This window comes from Lynx canadensis, chromosome A1, assembly GCF_007474595.2.
Source record: "Lynx canadensis isolate LIC74 chromosome A1, mLynCan4.pri.v2, whole genome shotgun sequence".
Classification (NCBI taxonomy): domain Eukaryota; kingdom Metazoa; phylum Chordata; class Mammalia; order Carnivora; family Felidae; genus Lynx; species Lynx canadensis.
The window spans coordinates 177,321,655-177,339,846 of NC_044303.2; the positions used below are offsets into that span (position 1 = coordinate 177,321,655).

General features: G+C 50.9%; 1 protein-coding gene across 1 annotated transcript in view; it reads left to right on the plus strand.

The window, feature by feature from the left end:
• Positions 1-6,415: 6,415 nt before the first annotated feature.
• Positions 6,416-18,192, plus strand: part of SH3PXD2B (SH3 and PX domains 2B) — a 102,477-nt gene continuing 90,700 nt past the window's right edge. The window contains exon 1 of the mRNA XM_030327591.1: positions 6,416-6,490. Within this exon, the coding sequence (XP_030183451.1) occupies positions 6,416-6,490 (75 nt within the window). The remainder of the gene's footprint in view (positions 6,491-18,192) is intronic.

Sequence of the window (18,192 nt, forward strand, 5' to 3'; positions counted from 1 at the left end):
GAGGGGTTACTTTAGGGAAGGTCTCATAAGAGATGATATTTAAACTAAGGCCTGGGGGGCGCCTGGGTGGCGCAGTCGGTTAAGCGTCCGACTTCAGCCAGGTCACGATCTCGCGGTCCGTGAGTTCGAGCCCCGCGTCGGGCTCTGGGCTGATGGCTCGGAGCCTGGAGCCTGTTTCCGATTCTGTGTCTCCCTCTCTCTCTGCCCCTCCCCCGTTCATGCTCTGTCTCTCTCTGTCCCAAAAATAAATAAACGTTGAAAAAAAAAATTAAAAAAAAAAATAAACTAAGGCCTGAAAGACAGGAACGGGCCATGTGAGGGAAAAGCATGCCAGAAGGAGGGAACAGCATGTGCAAAATGGTGAGTATTCTAGGAATGGAGAGAAGGCCAGAGTGTCTGTAGGGGAGTGTGCCAGGGGGAGGGGATGAGATGAGGCCAAGAGGTCAGCAGAGGCTTGACCATAGTGAGGCCTTAACCTTTGTAGATATTTTCTAACTTCCTTTTTGTAAAGACCCATGTAGCTGGAGACATAGAACGGCTTTAGGGGTGTCAGTCCATTTGGGCTGCAATAACAGAATATTATAGCCTGGCTGGTTTATAAACAACAGAAAGTAATTTCTCACAGTTCGGGGGTCTAGGAATTCCAAGATCAAGGTGCTGATTTGGAGTCTGGTAAGGGTCCACTTCTTTTTTTTTTTTTTTAACGTTTATTCATTTTTGAGACAGAGAGAGACAGAGCATGAACGGGGGAGGGTCAGAGAGAGGGAGACACAGAATCCGAAACAGGCTCCAGGCTCTGAGCTGTCAGCACAGAGCCCGACGCGGGGCTCGAACTCACGGACCACGAGATCGTGACCTGAGCCGAAGTCGGCCGCTCAACCGACTGAGCCACCCAGGCGCCCCAAGGGTCCACTTCTTAATTCATCAACAGCTGCCTTTTCACCGTGTCCTCGCATGGCAGAAGGGGTGAAAGAACTCTCCAGAATATCTTTTATAAGGGCACTAATCATCTTCATGAAAGCTCCACTATTGTGAACTAATCACCTCCTAGAGACCCCTACCTCCAGATTATATCAATTTGGGAATTAGATTTCAACATGGATATGGGGACACAAACATTCAGTCTGTAGCAGAAAGATATCTACTTAATGAAGACGAGTGGATACAAACATTAAGAAAACATCAGTCCTGGGGCTCCTGGATGGCTCAGTCGGTTGAGCGTCCGACTCCTGATTTCAGCTCAGGTCATGATCTCACAGTTCATGAGATGAAGCCCCGTGTCAGTCTCTGTGCTGACAGTGAGGAGTCTGCTTAGGATTCTTTCTCTCTCTCTCTCTCTCTCTCTCTCTCTCTGCCCCTCCCTCGCATGCGCATGCTTTCTCTTTCTCTCTGTCTCTCCAAATAAATAAAGAAACATTTAAAGAAAAGGAAACATCAGTCTTATCTTCAAGTGGGGTCTTGCTTCCAGAAAAAAACATGGCTCACGCACCCAGTAGATCTGAGCTTAAAGCTCAGCTTCACCACTTTTCTGTGCTAGGACCCCTGGGCAACTTGTCTGAACTTTGCTTTTCTCACTTGAAAATGGGAAAAATAACACACCGCAGGTTTCCTGGACGAATTGGATAGAGGAATGCGCATAGAATGTCTGCGGCTGTACATAGCACCTGGTAGGTGCTCAGTAAAAGACACATTACAAGACACATGCACATCCCTTTACAAAGTAAGGAACAGACAGAAACAGGTGCAATTTATAGACACAAAGTAGGAAGAGATGAAAGCAGTACTGAAGGGTCCAGGTCATGGAGGCCTTGAATGCCAATCTACAGCACATGAACACCTTGAGCAGGGGAGCGGGGGCGGTGAGGTCAGTGAAGGTTTCTGAGCAGCAGGGGGTGGCGGGTACAGTGCTTTCCTTCAGAAGGAAGATGATTATGGCAGCCAGGAAAAGGAAGAAGATAGGAGGAATCTGTGCTCTCCTCCTTCCAGCCGCTGAAATGTAACTTCACTCAAGCTCCTCCCCCACATCCAAGGCTCTGCCCTGCCGCCTGGGCACCTGGAACTTTGCTTTAAAGCCCACTTCCTTCCCAGCCCGTAATCCTTTCCACAGGACCACGTGTGCCTGGCCACTGAGCACTTGTAGGCTTAGCTATGAGCATCTTGCTGTGCCAGTCTTGGAGGGAAAGAACCTCTTTTCCAGTCCCCCGCCTCTGTTCTGGAAAGAGAGAGGTCTGATTCCATCTCAGACAGTTGATGGACAGAGGAAGGAAAGGAGCGGAGCCTCAGTTCCCTGGGCCTAGCCGTCTGTCTTGGGGACTTGGGATTTGGGAGCAGTGAAGCCTGACAGTCAGGCAGACATCAAAAATCACCAAATGACCAGAGGCCTCATTCAGCCTGATGGGCTCAATGCCCCTCGAATGTATAGCCCTCCTCTCAAGTGAACCTGCCATATGGAATTCTGCGGTCTGTTGGCTTCAGCGTTGATTTTCTACGGTCTACAGCTCTTGAGCTTGCAAAATGCACTTCTAGAACAGAAATTTAGAAGAATGAAGTCAGCTAAGGCAACAAATTTACCTTTTTCTCTGCCCTGGTCTCCTCACATCCCAATCAGGAAAAATGCCAGTGTTCCCAGGAGTGTGGATACAGTGAAGCTTGGTGTGAAGAGGTCTCTGGGGAACAGGTAAGGACAAAAGCCAGCCCAACCCTGGAGAGGAGTTAGGTTAGCATTAAGGAGATGGAGATAGATTCATTCATCCCACAGGCATTTCCTCAGGGGCCTCTCTGTGCTAGTTTGTGCCAGATGCTGGGGGATCTGAGACAAATGGGACCCATTTCAGCTCCTTGGGGGCTCAGAGTATGGCAAAGGAATCAGATCTATAAGAAGGAAATAATGGCTATGACAAGGGACAGTGATAGCTGCGGGGGATGGGTGTTGGGGAAACAATTACATATCTGGGATGCAGGGCTTCCTGGAGGAAGTGACATCCCACCTGGGCTTTAAAGGCTGAATAAGAAGTCACTGACAGACAGGGTGGGGAAATGAATCGCTTACCCTTAGGTATGCAGGTAGGAAAAACCAAAAATATATTTCCTTCTGGAGATCACAAGTCATTTCTATTTGGGGGAACAGGGAGGCAGCTGGTGGGAGATGAGGCTGGACACAAAATCAGGGGCTAAAAAGAGAGTCAAGACTAGGAAAGAGCAGGGGCACCTGGGTGGCTCAGTTGGTTAAGCATCTGACTTCGGCTCAGGTCATGGTCTTGTGGTCTGTGAGTTCGAGCCCTGTGCCAGGCTCTGTGCTGACAGCTCAGAGCGTGGAGCCTGCTTAGGATTCCATGTCTCCCTCTCTCTGTTCCTTCCCTATACACATTTAAAAAAACTTTTTAAAGGGGGCACCTGGGTGGCTTAGTCAGTTGAGCATCTGACTTCGGCTCAGGTCATGATCTCGAGGTTTACGAGTTCGAGCCTCGCATCTGGCTCTGTGCTGACAGCTCAAACCTGGAGTCTGCTTCGGATTCTGTGTCTCCCTCTCTCTCTGCCGCTCCCCCACTCACACCCTGTCTCTCTCTCTCTCTCAAAAATAAATAAACATTAAAATAAAAAAAAAAAGACTAGGAAAGAGTAGATGTAATTCATGGCAGTTGGGATTAAAATTAGGTTTGCGATTTGGATGCACTTAAAGGGAGATATTTAGCTATCTCAGATCAGCTAATAGCAAAATAACAAAAATACATGTACTTGACATGCATTATCTCATTTAGACTACAGAACAAGCCAATGAGGTCAGTGGCTATTCTTATCCCAAATTATAGATCAGGAGATAGAGTACAGAGAGGTGGCGTGCCTTGCCAAGGTCACACACTAGGTAAATGGTGGTTGCCAGGGGCTGGGCAAGGAGGAATGGAGAGTTATTGCTTAAAGGGTACAGAGTTTCGATTTGGGAAGATCAAAAAAGTCCTAGCGATGGTTGTTGGTGACGGTTGCACAATGATGTGAATGTACTTAATGTCACAGAACTGTATGCTTACCAAGGGTTAAAATGGTCAATTTTAGGGGTGCCTGGGTGGCTCAGTCGGTTAAGCGGCCGACTTTGGCTCAGGTCATGATCTCGCGGTCCGTGAGTTCGAGCCCCGCGTCAGGCTCTGTGCTGACAGCTCGGAGCCTGGAGCCTGTTTCGGATTCTGTGTCTCCCTCTCTCTCTGCCCCTCCCCTGTTCATGCTCTGTCTCTCTCTGTCTCAAAAATAAATAAGTGTTAAAAAAATTTTTTTTTAAATGGTAAATTTTATATTGTGTATATTTCACTACAATAAAAAAGAAGAAAATGGAAGACAAAGGAAGGGTACGGAAAGATACAGGTATTGCCTCTTCTGCTACGGGCAGGTGAGAGGAAAGTTTGTCTTCCCAGGCCATTCCTGCCACCACAGAAGAGGTGAGCACAGGCGGGCTGAGGACCCAACTTTGCCACTCAGCACACAATTAGGGCCAGGTCTCATCGCCTTTCTGGGAAAACCGAGGAAGCTGGCTGATTCACAGATTTCCTCTAGCGTCTGCGTTCTGTGGTTCTGCCTTATTAGGAAGGCCGGGCTTATTCACAGGATGAGGTAAAAGGAATAGAAAAGCCAGGCCTTCGACATACTGGACATTTCCAAGTAATCCGACTTGCAACTGTGCTTCAGAAGAATGTGCCTTACAGAAACGATATCAGTGAGGGTCCTGGCATGAAACAGATGCCACCCTCAAACAGGGCCACCAGGGGAAGTTTACTGAAAAGTCCCCTTGCAAAGGTGTGGCAGGACTTGGGGAACCAAAAGGGGACAGGACTGTTAACATGTTTAGTGGAAAAAGTGGCCCCAGGAACTCTCAGGGAAAAGGTATGTGGAAGGCCACCTTGGAGGCACAACCCTGCAGGACAAAAGAGAACTCAGGAAATTAATACCTAGACCTCTCTCTTCTTCTGCCCTCAAACTGCTGCCAGGGCCTCCCATTGGCCAAGCCCAAGAGGAAGCTGAGGACAGGGAGCCTGTCCCTGAAATCCTAACAGGCCATCCTCTAGGGCCAGGGCAGGGTGGCAAAACCTGGCAAGGAAGTGGGAGGGGCAAATGGAGGGGTGAATCCAAAATGAATCAGCACCAAACCATCCAGGAACCTGGCCAGGGCTGCCGAGAAGCATCCTCCCCAGGATGACCCTCACCGTCTTTCAAAGGCTGACCTCAGATCTAGGGTGGGAAGGAGCCCTGGGCTCTTTCAGGCCCGGAGGGGAGTTACGCAGTTTGTTGGAAAGAGCCCCCGCTTACTAGTGTGACGGCATTGGCCAGGCTCCCATCCATGCATCGATGTGTACATTCATTCAGACATTTGTTCAGCCAACATCTGAATATGACTCTGAGCCAAGCCAGGGCTAGGAGGCACTGGATGAAGAAATGTGGAACAGCCCCAGCCACCCTTAGCTTGTGAAATATGCCTAGAGCCAGATAGTGATGGGTTCCTTCCACCATTCCGTGAGTCCGCAGGCTGTTCTCAGTCACCTCTGTAATACGGGTCAACCATCTTTTCCTCCCGGAGTTGTCTTGAGGATTCAAAGAGAACATTTCGGAAAAGCAGAAAGAAGGTTCTGCATCTGGCATGGAAGAAGTGCCCCACATTTGGGACTCAATGGCCTCTGTTACCAAGCACCCAACTGCCCCTCACTCGCTGACCACCCTACGCTGTTCTGCCACTCTTTCAATTATACTGCACTTGTTTTTGTTGCCATTTTACTCCCTGAATCTCCGAGGCTCAGGTCTGGGTTTAAAACGGCCAACTTTTATACCCTGGCCAGACATTGCCGACAGCTTCACGTGCATCTTCACGCGGGGAGCTCAGCCCTGGATGGTGGGCAGTCGTACCAGGCCCATTTTACAGATGGAGAAACTGAACCCGGAGAGGAGAAGCAACTCGCCCAAGGCCACAGAGTAGACAGCGGCAGAGTCGGAATTCGAACCCGGGAGCCAGGCCCTCGGATCCGGCGCTGGACCGCGACTCCCGAGCGAGCGCGTGCGGGAATGAGCCAGTGAGTGACTGGACGGCGGGTGCCCGCCCGTCCCCTCCCCCGGCCGCCGGGGCAGGGCGCCGGGACAAAGGCGCTGCGGAGGCCGGACGTGGGCCAGCCGGGTCCGCGCGCCGGGGGCGGGAGCGGGGCAGGGCCCTTTAAGGGGGGCGGGGCGGCGGCGCGGGGGGCGGGCCGGGGGCGGGCCGGGGGCGGGCGGCGGCGGCCGGCCGGGCCCGAGGGCGCGCGGAGCGAAGGGCGGCGGCGGCGGCGGCGGCTCGTGCTCGGCCCGGGCTCCGGATAGCGCTCGGCACCCCGCTCGCAGCCCGCGGCGGCGCGCCCCCCGCACCCGCGCCCCCCCGCACCCGCGCTCGGCCCCGCGGAGGACGGCCATGCCGCCGCGGCGCAGCATCGTGGAGGTGAAGGTGCTGGACGTGCAGAAGCGGCGGGTGCCCAACAAGCATTATGTGAGTGCCGCGCGGTCCCCACGCCCCCTCGAGCCCGTGCCCCGCCGGGGGCGACCGAGAGCCCCCCGGCTCTGAAAACTTCCGAACCGTCTGCTCTCTCCCCACCCTCTCCTTCTTTCCCCTCCTCGGCCCTGCTGCTTCGAGCCCGGGTCTCTCCAGCTCCTCCCCCTCCCCCTCCTCTCTTTTGCCCGGTTCTCCTCCCCTCCTTCCCTTCCTCCCGCCTCGCCCCTCCGCCGCTCGTCTCCCCCTTAACTGTGTTCTCCTCGGCCCCCCACTCCGTCCTGCCCATCTGTGGAAAAGTCTGGCCCAGGCAGTGTAGGGGACAGAGAGACAGAAAGAGGGGGAGGGGGAAAGAGGGAGACACAGATAGAAGCTCCTGTTCTCGGGCCGCCCGCCCTGTTCCTCCTTGTCCAGAGGCGCTCAGACCCGCAGTGTCTTAGCCACAGGTAGCCCCTCTAGGGATCGCCAAGTTTGGCTCCGTCCTTTTGGAGCACCCAGCCAGCCTGAGCGATCTCTGAGAATGGATCCTTTGAGTGCCTGCACCGTGAAAAGGTTTAAAAAAAAAAAAAAAAAGTCTCTACCCTTTTTCTCCAGTAACTTCTGTTAAAAAATGTGCGAAAGTTTTCTCCTGGTACCTCCCGCTGTAAAATGAGAATCTTGTTTAGAGCTAGTGAGGACTTGAGAAAATGGGCCAGTAACCTCATTGTGCAGATGGGAAGGCTGAGGCTCCAAGAAGCTGCAGGTTCTAGAACATGGAGCTGCATTCAGGCCTTCCCTGCCTCTGGAAGGTGTGCCAGGGCAGGCGGTGACCCCCACATGGGAACCGGATTCTGCAGCAATCTAGGAGCTGAATCTGGGTTCAGGGGCCATGGGATCACCTCAGAGGTTTTGGGTGGAGGTATAATGGGTCTGTGGGATGTTGGGCCCAGGTGAGGCCTTGGGGAGGCCTCCCTTACTGGAGGGAAGGGGGCTCTGGTGTCTCTGGTGGTGAGAAGGGGGCAGTGGCAGCGCCTAGCTGCAGAGAAGTTAACCAGGAAGGAAAAAAGCAAGAGGGAGGGAAAAAATCCTAACAAAGAAGTGTAGAACAATGAATAGCAAAGGGCGTTGGCTGGCTAAATTCAGCTCCTTGGCCTCCCTGCAAGTCTTCTCTGGATCTATTTTCTTAAGAGGCTCATTCTTACAGAGCAGATCTATATGCCCTCCGTGAATAGCTTATAAAATCCTGAAAGGAGATAGCCGGAATCCACTCTGCACTCTCCACGAGAAAGGGTGTGCTGTGTGAGTCCGTATTGTTATTGGCTGGGCAGCCAGTTATTCAGCCCTTAGCCAGGCTGTGGGAAGCAATTTCCTGGACCTGTGGCATCCTTAAATAGAGTGAAGTTTCCCTTGATTCCAGAGCTGAGCTAAATTGTCTTTTTTTTCTTCTTCTTTTTTTTTTTTTTTTTTGTCAACTGTTTCAAATACTGCCAAATCGTGGTTTCTTGTTTGAGCTTGTTGAGTGTGTAACTGAGTTGCCTTTTTGGTATGAAGACAGTTTTCACCAACATGGCAACAAGAGGAAGTCTAAAATTCTCCATGCTGCCTCCCACCCAATCTGTGAGCTGGCAAAACCAGAATAGATACAGTCACCACGAAGTGGGCATCATCATCCACTAACTCTCTCCTGTCCGCTCCCGGGGCACACCACATGAGGCAGAGGTTCTTGAGCCCATTTGACGGGTGAGGAAACTAAGGCTCAGAAAGGTGAGGTCTTCTGCCTGAGGTCACAGTCACAGGCAGAGCAAGGATGTCAATCCACGTCTGTTGGACATCGAAAGGTGGTGTTTCACCTGACCACTACAGCACTTTCTAGATCCCATACCTTCATAGTTTCCTGAAGCAAAGTCCCCTTAAGAACCAAGAAGTCTGCCATCATTTGTGATCGTCCTGCGGCTTTTCATTCCCTGCTTAGTCGGATCCATATCCGCCAGCTGTTTGAAGGTTCGGCCGCTTTAGGGGGCATCTTGCTTGCTTTTCCATCCCTTTTTTCGGGGTCCTTTGAGACAAGTTACAGTATGGATTTGGGTTCACATTGTGGCCTCAACTTGATAGCTGTGCGGCTTCTGAGCCTCAGTTTTCTCATCTGTACCTGGGGGGTGATGGTGCCCACTTCCTCGGGGGAGGGACCACGTGACACCAGGGCTGGCTTGCCATCACTGTTAGAAGCCTGCCTCCCTGCTCCATGGTGTCCATGTCACCCTGATTGGGAGTGTGCCGAGGTCACATGTGGAGGGATTTCACCAAAAACTTGTTTTTCTGCATGTGGGTTTAGTCACTCTTGTGACTCAAGGGGGCCCCCTCCCTTGGATCCAGCCTTTTGGGTTCGTCAGATGACATGGGGCGATGGGTTGAACTGAAGCCTGAGTTATCTACAGGAACAGGGCAGATTTCATGCCATGATGGCAGGGGACCTGAACCCACCAGAAACTGCCAGTGCCTCCCCCCTCCTGTTCTCAAAACACATCCACCCCACCACTCTGGAAGAGTGTGGAGGCACCTATTGGCATAGGCCTAGACTCTCATCCCATTTGGTACCCTCCTCTCAGAACCTGGCCCAGCCACCCTGGAGGGAAAGCATGAGAAGGGAAGTTGGACAGTCCTGAGCTCTGCTGTGTGACCTTAGGCTGCTCAGTTTCTCTCTCTGAGCTCCAGCTTCTGTAATCTGCAAGCTGTAAATACTGCTGCTTCCCCCTAGGACCGAATTTCTCACCTCAACCCTGTTGCCACGTTGAGCCAGATCATTCTTGTTGCCAAGGGCTGTCCTGAGCACTGTAGAATGTTTAGAATCCTCTCTGGCTTCCCCCTCCCAAATTGTGACAACCAAAAACGTCCCAGGACATGTCTCCCATGGTTCCCCCCAACCCCCTGCCCCAACCATTGTGTTAGAATATACGTATCAGTTATGGAGAGTTCCGTTAGCCATGCCCCGTAATTTTCCACCCCCTCCTCCCCATTTGCAGTTACCTTGCCTACCACCTGTTCATCCCTCAGTTGCTTTGGAAGGAACAGGTCACGGGGACTGTAGATGTCATAGAGAAACTGCATCTGAGCTCAGGGCTGGGCCCCCTGTTCCACCTGAAAGGGCAGATCTCCATGATCAGGGTGACATCCTGTCTCTGCTCAGCCCCAGCCTCCTTCGCTTGTGGGCACAGACATCATCAGTGGGCCCAAGGGCAGAGCCACAGGTCAGGAGGTCTGGAGAATGCAGGGGCAGAAGCTCCCGGGGCCTCTGAGAGCCTAACAGTTGGAGAGGGGGTTTTGTTGGTGATAATATTGATAATAAGGATAGGATTATTTGGAGAGTATCTCCCGGAGCCACCACCCTCTGTCAGAGGCAGGGAGAGATAAAGGCTTAGAGAGCTGCTCCATTTTTGTGCTGCCACCTTTCCTGCCCCGGAACCCAGGGCTTTCTGAATGAATGGAAAGGGGGCTTTCAAGCGCGATACCCTGGGGAGACCCTTCCCGGCTAGGTTGTCTTCTTTCTGACTTGAGGGGAGGAGGAAGTGCTCCCTGTACGTTTTGCAGGTTTTATTTGGATCACCCCATTTCCTGCACTGGAGCGGGATGTGTAGAAGCCTTGGGTTCAGAAGACAGTGCTGTCTGCAGGAGCTAGGAGATGCTGGCTTGCCTAATCGAGATCTTGAGATGTTAAGAGGAGCAAGACAGTAGTAGTCGTTACAACAGCAGTAATCACAACAGCTGAAATATGATCAGTCGTGGTGGATCAGGCACTGGGTTAAGCTCTCTATATAATTAGTCATCATAACAGTCCTTTAAAATAGGTACTCTTGGGGGCGCCAGGATGTCTCCGTTGGTGGAGCATCTGACTCTTGATCTCAGGGTCATGAGTTCAAGCCCCACATTGGGCATGGAGCATACTTAAAAACTAATAATAATACAATAGGTACTTTTTCATTATATTAATCTACTGTTTCAAATATACGAATACAGAAAGTATCTATCCACCATCCAGCTCTGTCAGAACTTCATATCTTGCCATATTTCAGATCATTAATTTTGTTTGTTGAGAAATAAAACATGGCAGATGCAAAGCCCCTTGTGTACCCTCCCCAGCTCACGCCAACCCCCTCCCCCACCCAAGTGAACCAGTGTCCTGCATTTGGTGTTTGATGTTTGTCATTCCCATTTGCTTTAAAAAAAAAAAAATAGGGGGCGCCTGGGTGGCGCAGTCGGTTAAACGTCCGACTTCAGCCAGGTCACGATCTCGCGGTCCGTGAGTTCGAGCCCCGCATCGGGCTCTGGGCTGATGGCTCAGAGCCTGGAGCCTGTTTCCGATTCTGTGTCTCCCTCTCTCTCTGCCCCTCCCCCGTTCATGCTCCATCTCTCTCTGTCCCAAAAATAAATAAACGTTTAAAAAAAAAAAATAGAACATTCGGTCTATTAGATAGGATTTTCTTTCTCTAGCAGCTTTATTGAGGTATAATTTACATGCCATAAAATTCACTCATTTTAAGCGTATGTTTGCTGATTATTTTAGTAAATTTACAGAGCTGTGAGACCACCACTACAATCCAGTTTTTTAACATTTGCATCAACCCCAAAAAGATCCCTTGGACTGGTCTGCAGTCAGTCCCCTTCCCACTCCAGCCCTTATGCCCCTTTTAACATTTTTTACCTTTTTAACTGCCCCAAATCTTGCATTGAGTGTTTTAAAACTACATAAAAACATCGCCCTTTCAAGATCTATGCTGACGCACGTGGCCCCAGTTTCATTTTAACTACTATTTAATATTCCACTTGAGGGGCGCCTGGTGGCTCAGCCGGTTAAGCGTCCGACTTTGGCTCAGGTCATGATCTCGTGGTTTGTGGGTTCGAGCCCCGCGTCGGGCTCTGTGCTGACAGCTCAGAGCCTGGAGCCCGCTTCTGATTCTGCCGCTCCCCCTCTCGTGCTCTGTCTCTCTCTGCCTCTCAAAAATAAATAAATGTAATAAAAATTTTTTTTTTAATATTCCATTTGAATATACCACTATTTATTCTAGCTCCTGGCGGGGTCTTTTAGGGTGTCCCCAGCAGTTCAGATCTGTGTGGCTGCTTCCTGCACGTGGTGGAGTTGCTGGGTCAGGGGGTTTGTGCACTTTCAGCCTTTACATTTAGATGCCCCCAGAGCAGTGTCTGTGCAACCCTTTGCTGCGTGTCCTAGCTAACACCCCAAATTGTCAGCCTTTTTAGTTTTTGCCAAGCTGCTGGGTGCAGAATAGTATCCAACGGTTGGTGTGTGTTTGGATTTTTCCCTGCTTGCTGGTAAGGTTGAGCATCTTTTCACACCTTTGTCGGCCATTTGAGTGTCCTCTTCTGTGAATTGCCTGTTTTATCTTTTGCTCCTTTCTCAGTATATTGAGTTATTTGTCTTCTGTTAATTGGTACGATTTATTTATACAGTCAAGATCCTAATCCTTCAGGTAGTTATTACATTAAGGGTTCCCATTCTCCCCTTGAGACTGGAAGGGAGGGCGTGCACCTAACTAAGGTCACACAGCGAGGAGTGGCAGCATGGGGATTGAGCCAGATACGTACGTGGTCTAGGAGAGGTGGCAACTGTGTGATCCCACCCCTAAGCCAAGTGATGTCGGGTGTGTCACCTGGCTTCTGGACCCCAGTTTCTCCACCCTGCCCTTCCCCCCATCTCACTGCTCCCTCAGCCTGGATTGATGCAGCTCAGGCGGCCGCCAGCCCTAAACATTCTCACCCCAGGAAGCTCTGGGTTGATTGTGCCCCTGGAGTGATGGGGTGGCAGACCCTGTGCCACCAGTCTTGAAACCTTTCTCCCTTTGCCAGGCCCCTAGAGCCCAGGGGTCACTATTCGGAGCTGCTGATCACGCCCTTCTTAGGTATTACTGGCAATCTCAGCTCAGCCTGTAGGAAGCCTCTGGGTGCTGAGCTTGGTGGTCTGGAACAAATTGTGAATCTGCATTAGCTGCATTCAGTTTCCAGCTACTAGTTACCTGGCACCCCCTTTTTTTGCAGAAACGTGCAGGACAGGGCAGCGAACTTGAGTGGAAAGAACTTGGGTGTTAGAGATGAACATGGCCTTGGCTGACTCCGCCCCCAGCCTTAGTTTCTGCATCTGTAGAATGAGTACAGTGTCGTCCTCCTAAGACTGTTGTGTGCTGTTTTTTGTTTTTTTGGTTTTTTTTTCAACGTTTATTTATTTTTGGGACAGAGAGAGACAGAGCACGAACGGGGGAGGGGCAGAGAGAGAGAGGGAGACACAGAATCGGAAACAGGCTCCAGGCTCTGAGCCATCAGCCCAGAGCCTGACGCGGGGCTCAAACTCACGGACCGCGAGATCGTGACCTGGCTGAAGTCGGAGGCTTAACCGACTGCGCCACCCAGGCGCCCCTGTTGTGTGCTGTTTTTGATAATATATGGACTCTATCTATACTCCGTGCCTTCTGCCGGGAGAGATAAATGCCAGTGACTAGCACATTTCTTTCATTATGAAAAGACCAAGGTTTTTTGTTTTTTTTTTTAATGTTTGTTTATATTGGGGGGCGGAGCGGGGGAGAGACAGAGGGAGACGGGATCCGAAGCAGGCTCTGTGCTGACAGCAGACAGCCTGATGTCGGGCTGGAATTCACCAACCACGAGATGACCTAAGCCGGAGTCAGTCACTTAACCAACTGAGCCACCCAGGCACCCCAAGAAGACCTAGCTTTGAGTCCTCTCCAAGCACTTCTGAGTTAGAAGAACTCTCTGAGGGTATGTAAAAAGGGAGCCGGAGTGGTAATAGTCCTTACCTAAAGTGTGGGCAGTTATGAAGATTCACTCGTGTCACACAATATTCAGTCTGATGCATCATGTATAAGAGGCGCTTAATCAATCATAGTAGTCATGAAAAATAATATTGACAGTAATAATGGCCATGATCCAAATCTGTGCCGCTTTCCTACCTGCTGCTGTGAGGCCAGGCTACAGGTTCTCCATGCTCTTTCATTCAAGAGGCATTTCTAGGGTGCCAACCCCAGGCTGGACACCCTACGGCCACTGGCATAGGCCCTTGAGCAAGGCTGAGCCTTCCTATCTACTCTGTAGGTGGGTTCTTGTCATGCGCCCTGTGTGGGTCACAAAGAAGTAGACATTAAGGGGCGCCTGGGTGGCGCAGTCGGTTAAGCGTCCGACTTCAGCCAGGTCACGATCTCGCGGTCCGTGAGTTCGAGCCCCGCGTCGGGCTCTGGGCTGATGGCTCAGAGCCTGGAGCCTGTTTCCGATTCTGTGTCTCCCTCTCTCTCTGACCCTCCCCCGTTCATGCTCTGTCTCTCTCTGTCCCAAAAATAAATAAACGTTGAAAAAAAAAATTAAAAAAAAAAAAAAAAAGAAGTAGACATTAAGACCCCTCAGGTCGGCTTTTTTTTTTGTTTTTAAATTTATTTATTTTGAGAGAGAGAGAGAAAGCAAGAGCAGGGAAGGAGAGAGAGAGAGAGAGAGAGAGAGAGAGAGAGAATCCCAATCAGGCTCTGCGCTGTCAAACACAGAGCCCCACGCGGGGCTCAAACTCACAAACCGCAAGATCATGACCTGAGTACAAACCAAGAGTCGACACTGCACCGAGTGAGCCACCCAGGCACCCCTAGGTAGGCTTTTGTTTTCAATGGCTGTTGCTTTCTTCTGATTGAAAAATAGTGGACCTTATCAGTTGCATTGCCCCATCCTGCTCTGTCTGGCCCACAGATGCAAGGAGCTAGATAGGGCATCTCAGCAGAAGATATCAGCCTGCTGATTATACTCTGGGCTCCTGCAGCTGTCTCAAGATCAAGGCGGGTGGGGCTCTCATATCTTCAGATTATTTACATGTCACTTTAGTTCAGGCTTTGAACCTGTGTCATTCCGCACTTCTGGTGAGCAGAGAAAGTACACCAGAAAGCCTGCGTTCAAGTCCCTGCTCCGCCACCTACCAGCAGTGTGACTTCAGACAAATGACTTACCCTTTCTGCACCTCTGTAAAATGGGAATAATAACAGTTCCAATATCATGGGGCGGATGTGAGGATTAAACAAGCCTAGCATCTCACAACTATGAGCTTTATTAGGAACATACAAGCATAGTATCATTTATGATAGTAAAAAGTTGGTATCCACTTAAACGCCCGTTGCATGCTAGGATATCATCAAGATGGTAAAAATATATTCTGTCTTCTGTCATGGGAATATTAAATAGTAAAAGCTCGTTGCAAAACAACATGCTCAGGCTGATTCCCACCTGATTACGAATGAAGGATGAAAATATGTGTCTGTATAAGCACAGAAATATAGCTGATAAAATGTCACTTTTTTTTTTTTTTTTTTTGCTCGTCTGTGCTTTTCTGTTATCCAAATGTTCTGCAGTGAACACATATTCCTGTTTTTAGTGAAAATAAAAAAAACAGCAAATGCTCATTTTAAAAAAGAAGCCGTGCCGGGGCGCCTGGGGTGGCTCCGTCGGTTGGGCATCCAACTTCGGCTCAGCTCATGATCTCGCAGCTCGTGAGTTCAAGCCCCGTGTCGGGCTCTGTGCTGACGGCTCAGAGCCTGGAGCCTGCTTCGGAGTCTGTGTCTCCCTCTCTCTCTGCCCCAACCCACTCGCATTCTGTCTCTCTCAAAAATAAACAAACATTAAAAAAAAGATTTTTTTTTAAATTTTTTTTAAAAGAAGCAGTGCCAAACTGTGGGTGGCTCCAGCCGGGTTCCCACATCCTGCTGCCCCATCCTGTCCCGAAGCAATGGGGTTCTCCCGGCTCCTCAGAGAGCCTGTCTTCCCAAGGTAGGCGCCGGCCTCCGAGACTCTTCCCGCTCTCCTGCTGCAGAGGGAGGTCTCTGGATGTGGCTTTCCAGTGCGAGAGCCCAAGAAATGGAAAGAAATGAGTTTAAAATACCTCAAGGGAAGGCCTGAGCAGACGCTTTTCTAGTTAAAATGCTGTTTGCTGTGCGGGTCCAGGCCCTCCTCCCATATCGCCTACAGCTAAGGAGGGTTGGAAAGAATTGCAGGCCTGAGTTCTATGGTCTGCACCGAGGTCACTGGGCACAAGAAAGTTCATCCAGATTAGAGGGATGCCCTGCACTCCCCTCCCTGGGTGTTCATTCATTCGCTTTTAGCCCACCCCAAGGCGCATGGGGGTCAGCACAAAGTACGGTTATCACACTGCCAGAAAAGTACCAGGGGACCGCACCATTCGTTGTACTGAACATCTAGGACACTGCTATCCTCATTGCAAATGATGAGTGCTTTTTTCCTGGAGGGAGGACTGTGGTAGGGGGAATAGTCTTGCTTTGCGTGACTCAGTTTTTTCCTTCCCCTTGGGGATGAAAGCCAGCCGTGGGCCACTGCAGCTGCAAGAAAGGGGGCCATTGGCTGAGGGTCCTCTCAGCCTGGTAGATACAAGCAGTGAGTCATGGGCACCCATCCCTAGCTGAAGGAGAGAAGTCGACGCTTGTTAAGAAGGCCACGTGGCCGGAGGGTTGTGAGTGTGGCTTCTGCCCTCAGAGACTGAGTTCTAGTCTGAATCTGCCATTCACTCACTGTTGGCCTCGAGCCTTCTCCTCTGGGAATGGGTGGCTTTGGTGGCTTTGCAAATTAAGTGAGCTTTCGTGCAGAATGCCTGAGGACAGTACTGCTGGGACAGTTGTCCTTGGAGCTTCCTGGCCTGGGGTAATGCCCAGACACTGGGGCCCTGTGGTTCCTTCCCCAGAGCCCTTGTCAGCAGGGTTAGCCAGACCCTGGCTAGAGCTGGCATTGCTGCCCGCTGCCACGGCATGGGAACTGGCTGTAATTGAGTCAGGAGGCTCGGTGTCTCGTAGTGGGCCAGTGGGCAGGGGCTTGTGTGGCTCACTCCTCTGGGACTCTCCCAGGAGCCCACAGGTCCAAGCTTTGTCACACATCCATCGTTCCTCCGCCCCCTTCTCCAAACTGCGGGGTGTTTTCCTCCCATACTTGCTGGCCTGGATGCAAGCCTGCAGGTGGGCACAGAGCCCAAGCGCAGGGCCCTCTTGAGGTGGTGAAGGGAGGAGGGACTATTGGTGCATCTATTGTGTGCAGGTGGACAGAGCTCTCCTGCCTGCTTCTCTGCAGGCCTATCCCAGGCCATCCTCAGGCATCCTTAGGGTTGCCAGATGTACCAACTTTAACAGGACGACCTGTTAAATTTGAACTTTAGATAAACATGCGATATTTGGGACATACTGACACTACGGAATTAATCATTTTTTATTTGAAATTCAAGTTTTACCAGGCATCCTGTACTTTGTCTGGCCGTTCCACCAGAACCACCACTTTCAAAAAGAAACAACAACCAAGAGACCTTTGCACTTTGTAGTCGACCATGTTTCTTGAGAATTCACTGAACAAATATAAATCCTTACAGGAGCCCGGCACTTTGACATGCAGGGATGATATACAGATAAACAAACCAGGAATTCAGACTTCAAGGAGGTCAGCGTTCTGAGAGAGACAGGTAGACAGGGTGTTTCGGAGCTAGTCTGGAACTTGGGGAGTAGGCACTTGGGTTGTGGGGAAGTTGGACTTGCACGAGGCGGCATGGCAGAGGTGATCCAAGGCCGATCACAAAGCCAGGGAGGGATTCCACAAGTGGAGAAAGGGAGGGGAATTTCAGGCAGAGAACAGGAAGGCAAAGAAATGGAAACCCCAGCATAAAGTGTGTTTGAGAAAAGCAGGAGAGCTTTGAGTGACGGAGATGCAGCGTGCCTGGCAGGTGCAGGCCAGAAGGACCTGGGGGCTCCTGAGTGGGCCAGCAACCACAAAAGAATACAAAGAAAAGAATACAAAGCATGGACGCCATGCTCAAGAAGGCCATGGCCCCAGTATACACGGGCTGGGGGCCAGGGGTTGGCACCAGAGGTGTCCAAAAGGAAGTCACTGGAGTAGTCAGGAAGCTGGTAGTCAGGGCCCCTCCTGCTGGCTGGGTGGTTAGAAAGGCCTTTCACAGGAGAACGGAGGGGGCAGAACACAGATAAAAAGTGGGAGGAGAGAGAAAGCACCTGTCCACAGAAGGGCTGTGTTCAGTGAAGATGAAGTCGGGGTGGGAGGGACGGGAGGGAAATATTAGAGGGGACTGTGGGAGTCCAGCTCCGGGAAGAGAGAATCTGATTGGCCAAGCCCAAGATCACCTGGCCGTCCTTTGGCCCAGCAAGGGCCAGATAGTGGGATAGATACTCCCCCTAAATTGCAAGCAGTGGGAGAGACAGTCATTGTAGGAGATTCAGGGTACTGTTGCTGAAGAAGGATCTGGTGGAAACCATTGATGCCGGCCACGTGGGTACTATTATTAGCCCATTTCACAAGTTTGGAAACTGAGGCTTGGAAAGGTGGAATAATTTACCCAGGATTGCACTCAGCTCTATGCGCATCATTGACTACAAATGAGAGTATAGTCTCTCTCCCCAGACATGAAGGGAAACATTGCCTTAAAGCACATAAGGATAATATTTTCTAGTCTGCTTAATTAAGCAGAATTGCATGGACCCCCTGCCCACTGCATTGGCAAAGACAGCTAGAAACCCACACAGTGGCGTCACCATTTCCTCTTCCCCAGCCAAGGTGTGAATCAGCAGCCTTTGGCTTCGGGCCAGCCTTGGCTGCCAGTCCCTTGCACAGATGTGGGTTTATTGTCTGCCCTGGCCAAGCCTGGCCCCAGGCCGGAGAGAGGCTAAGAT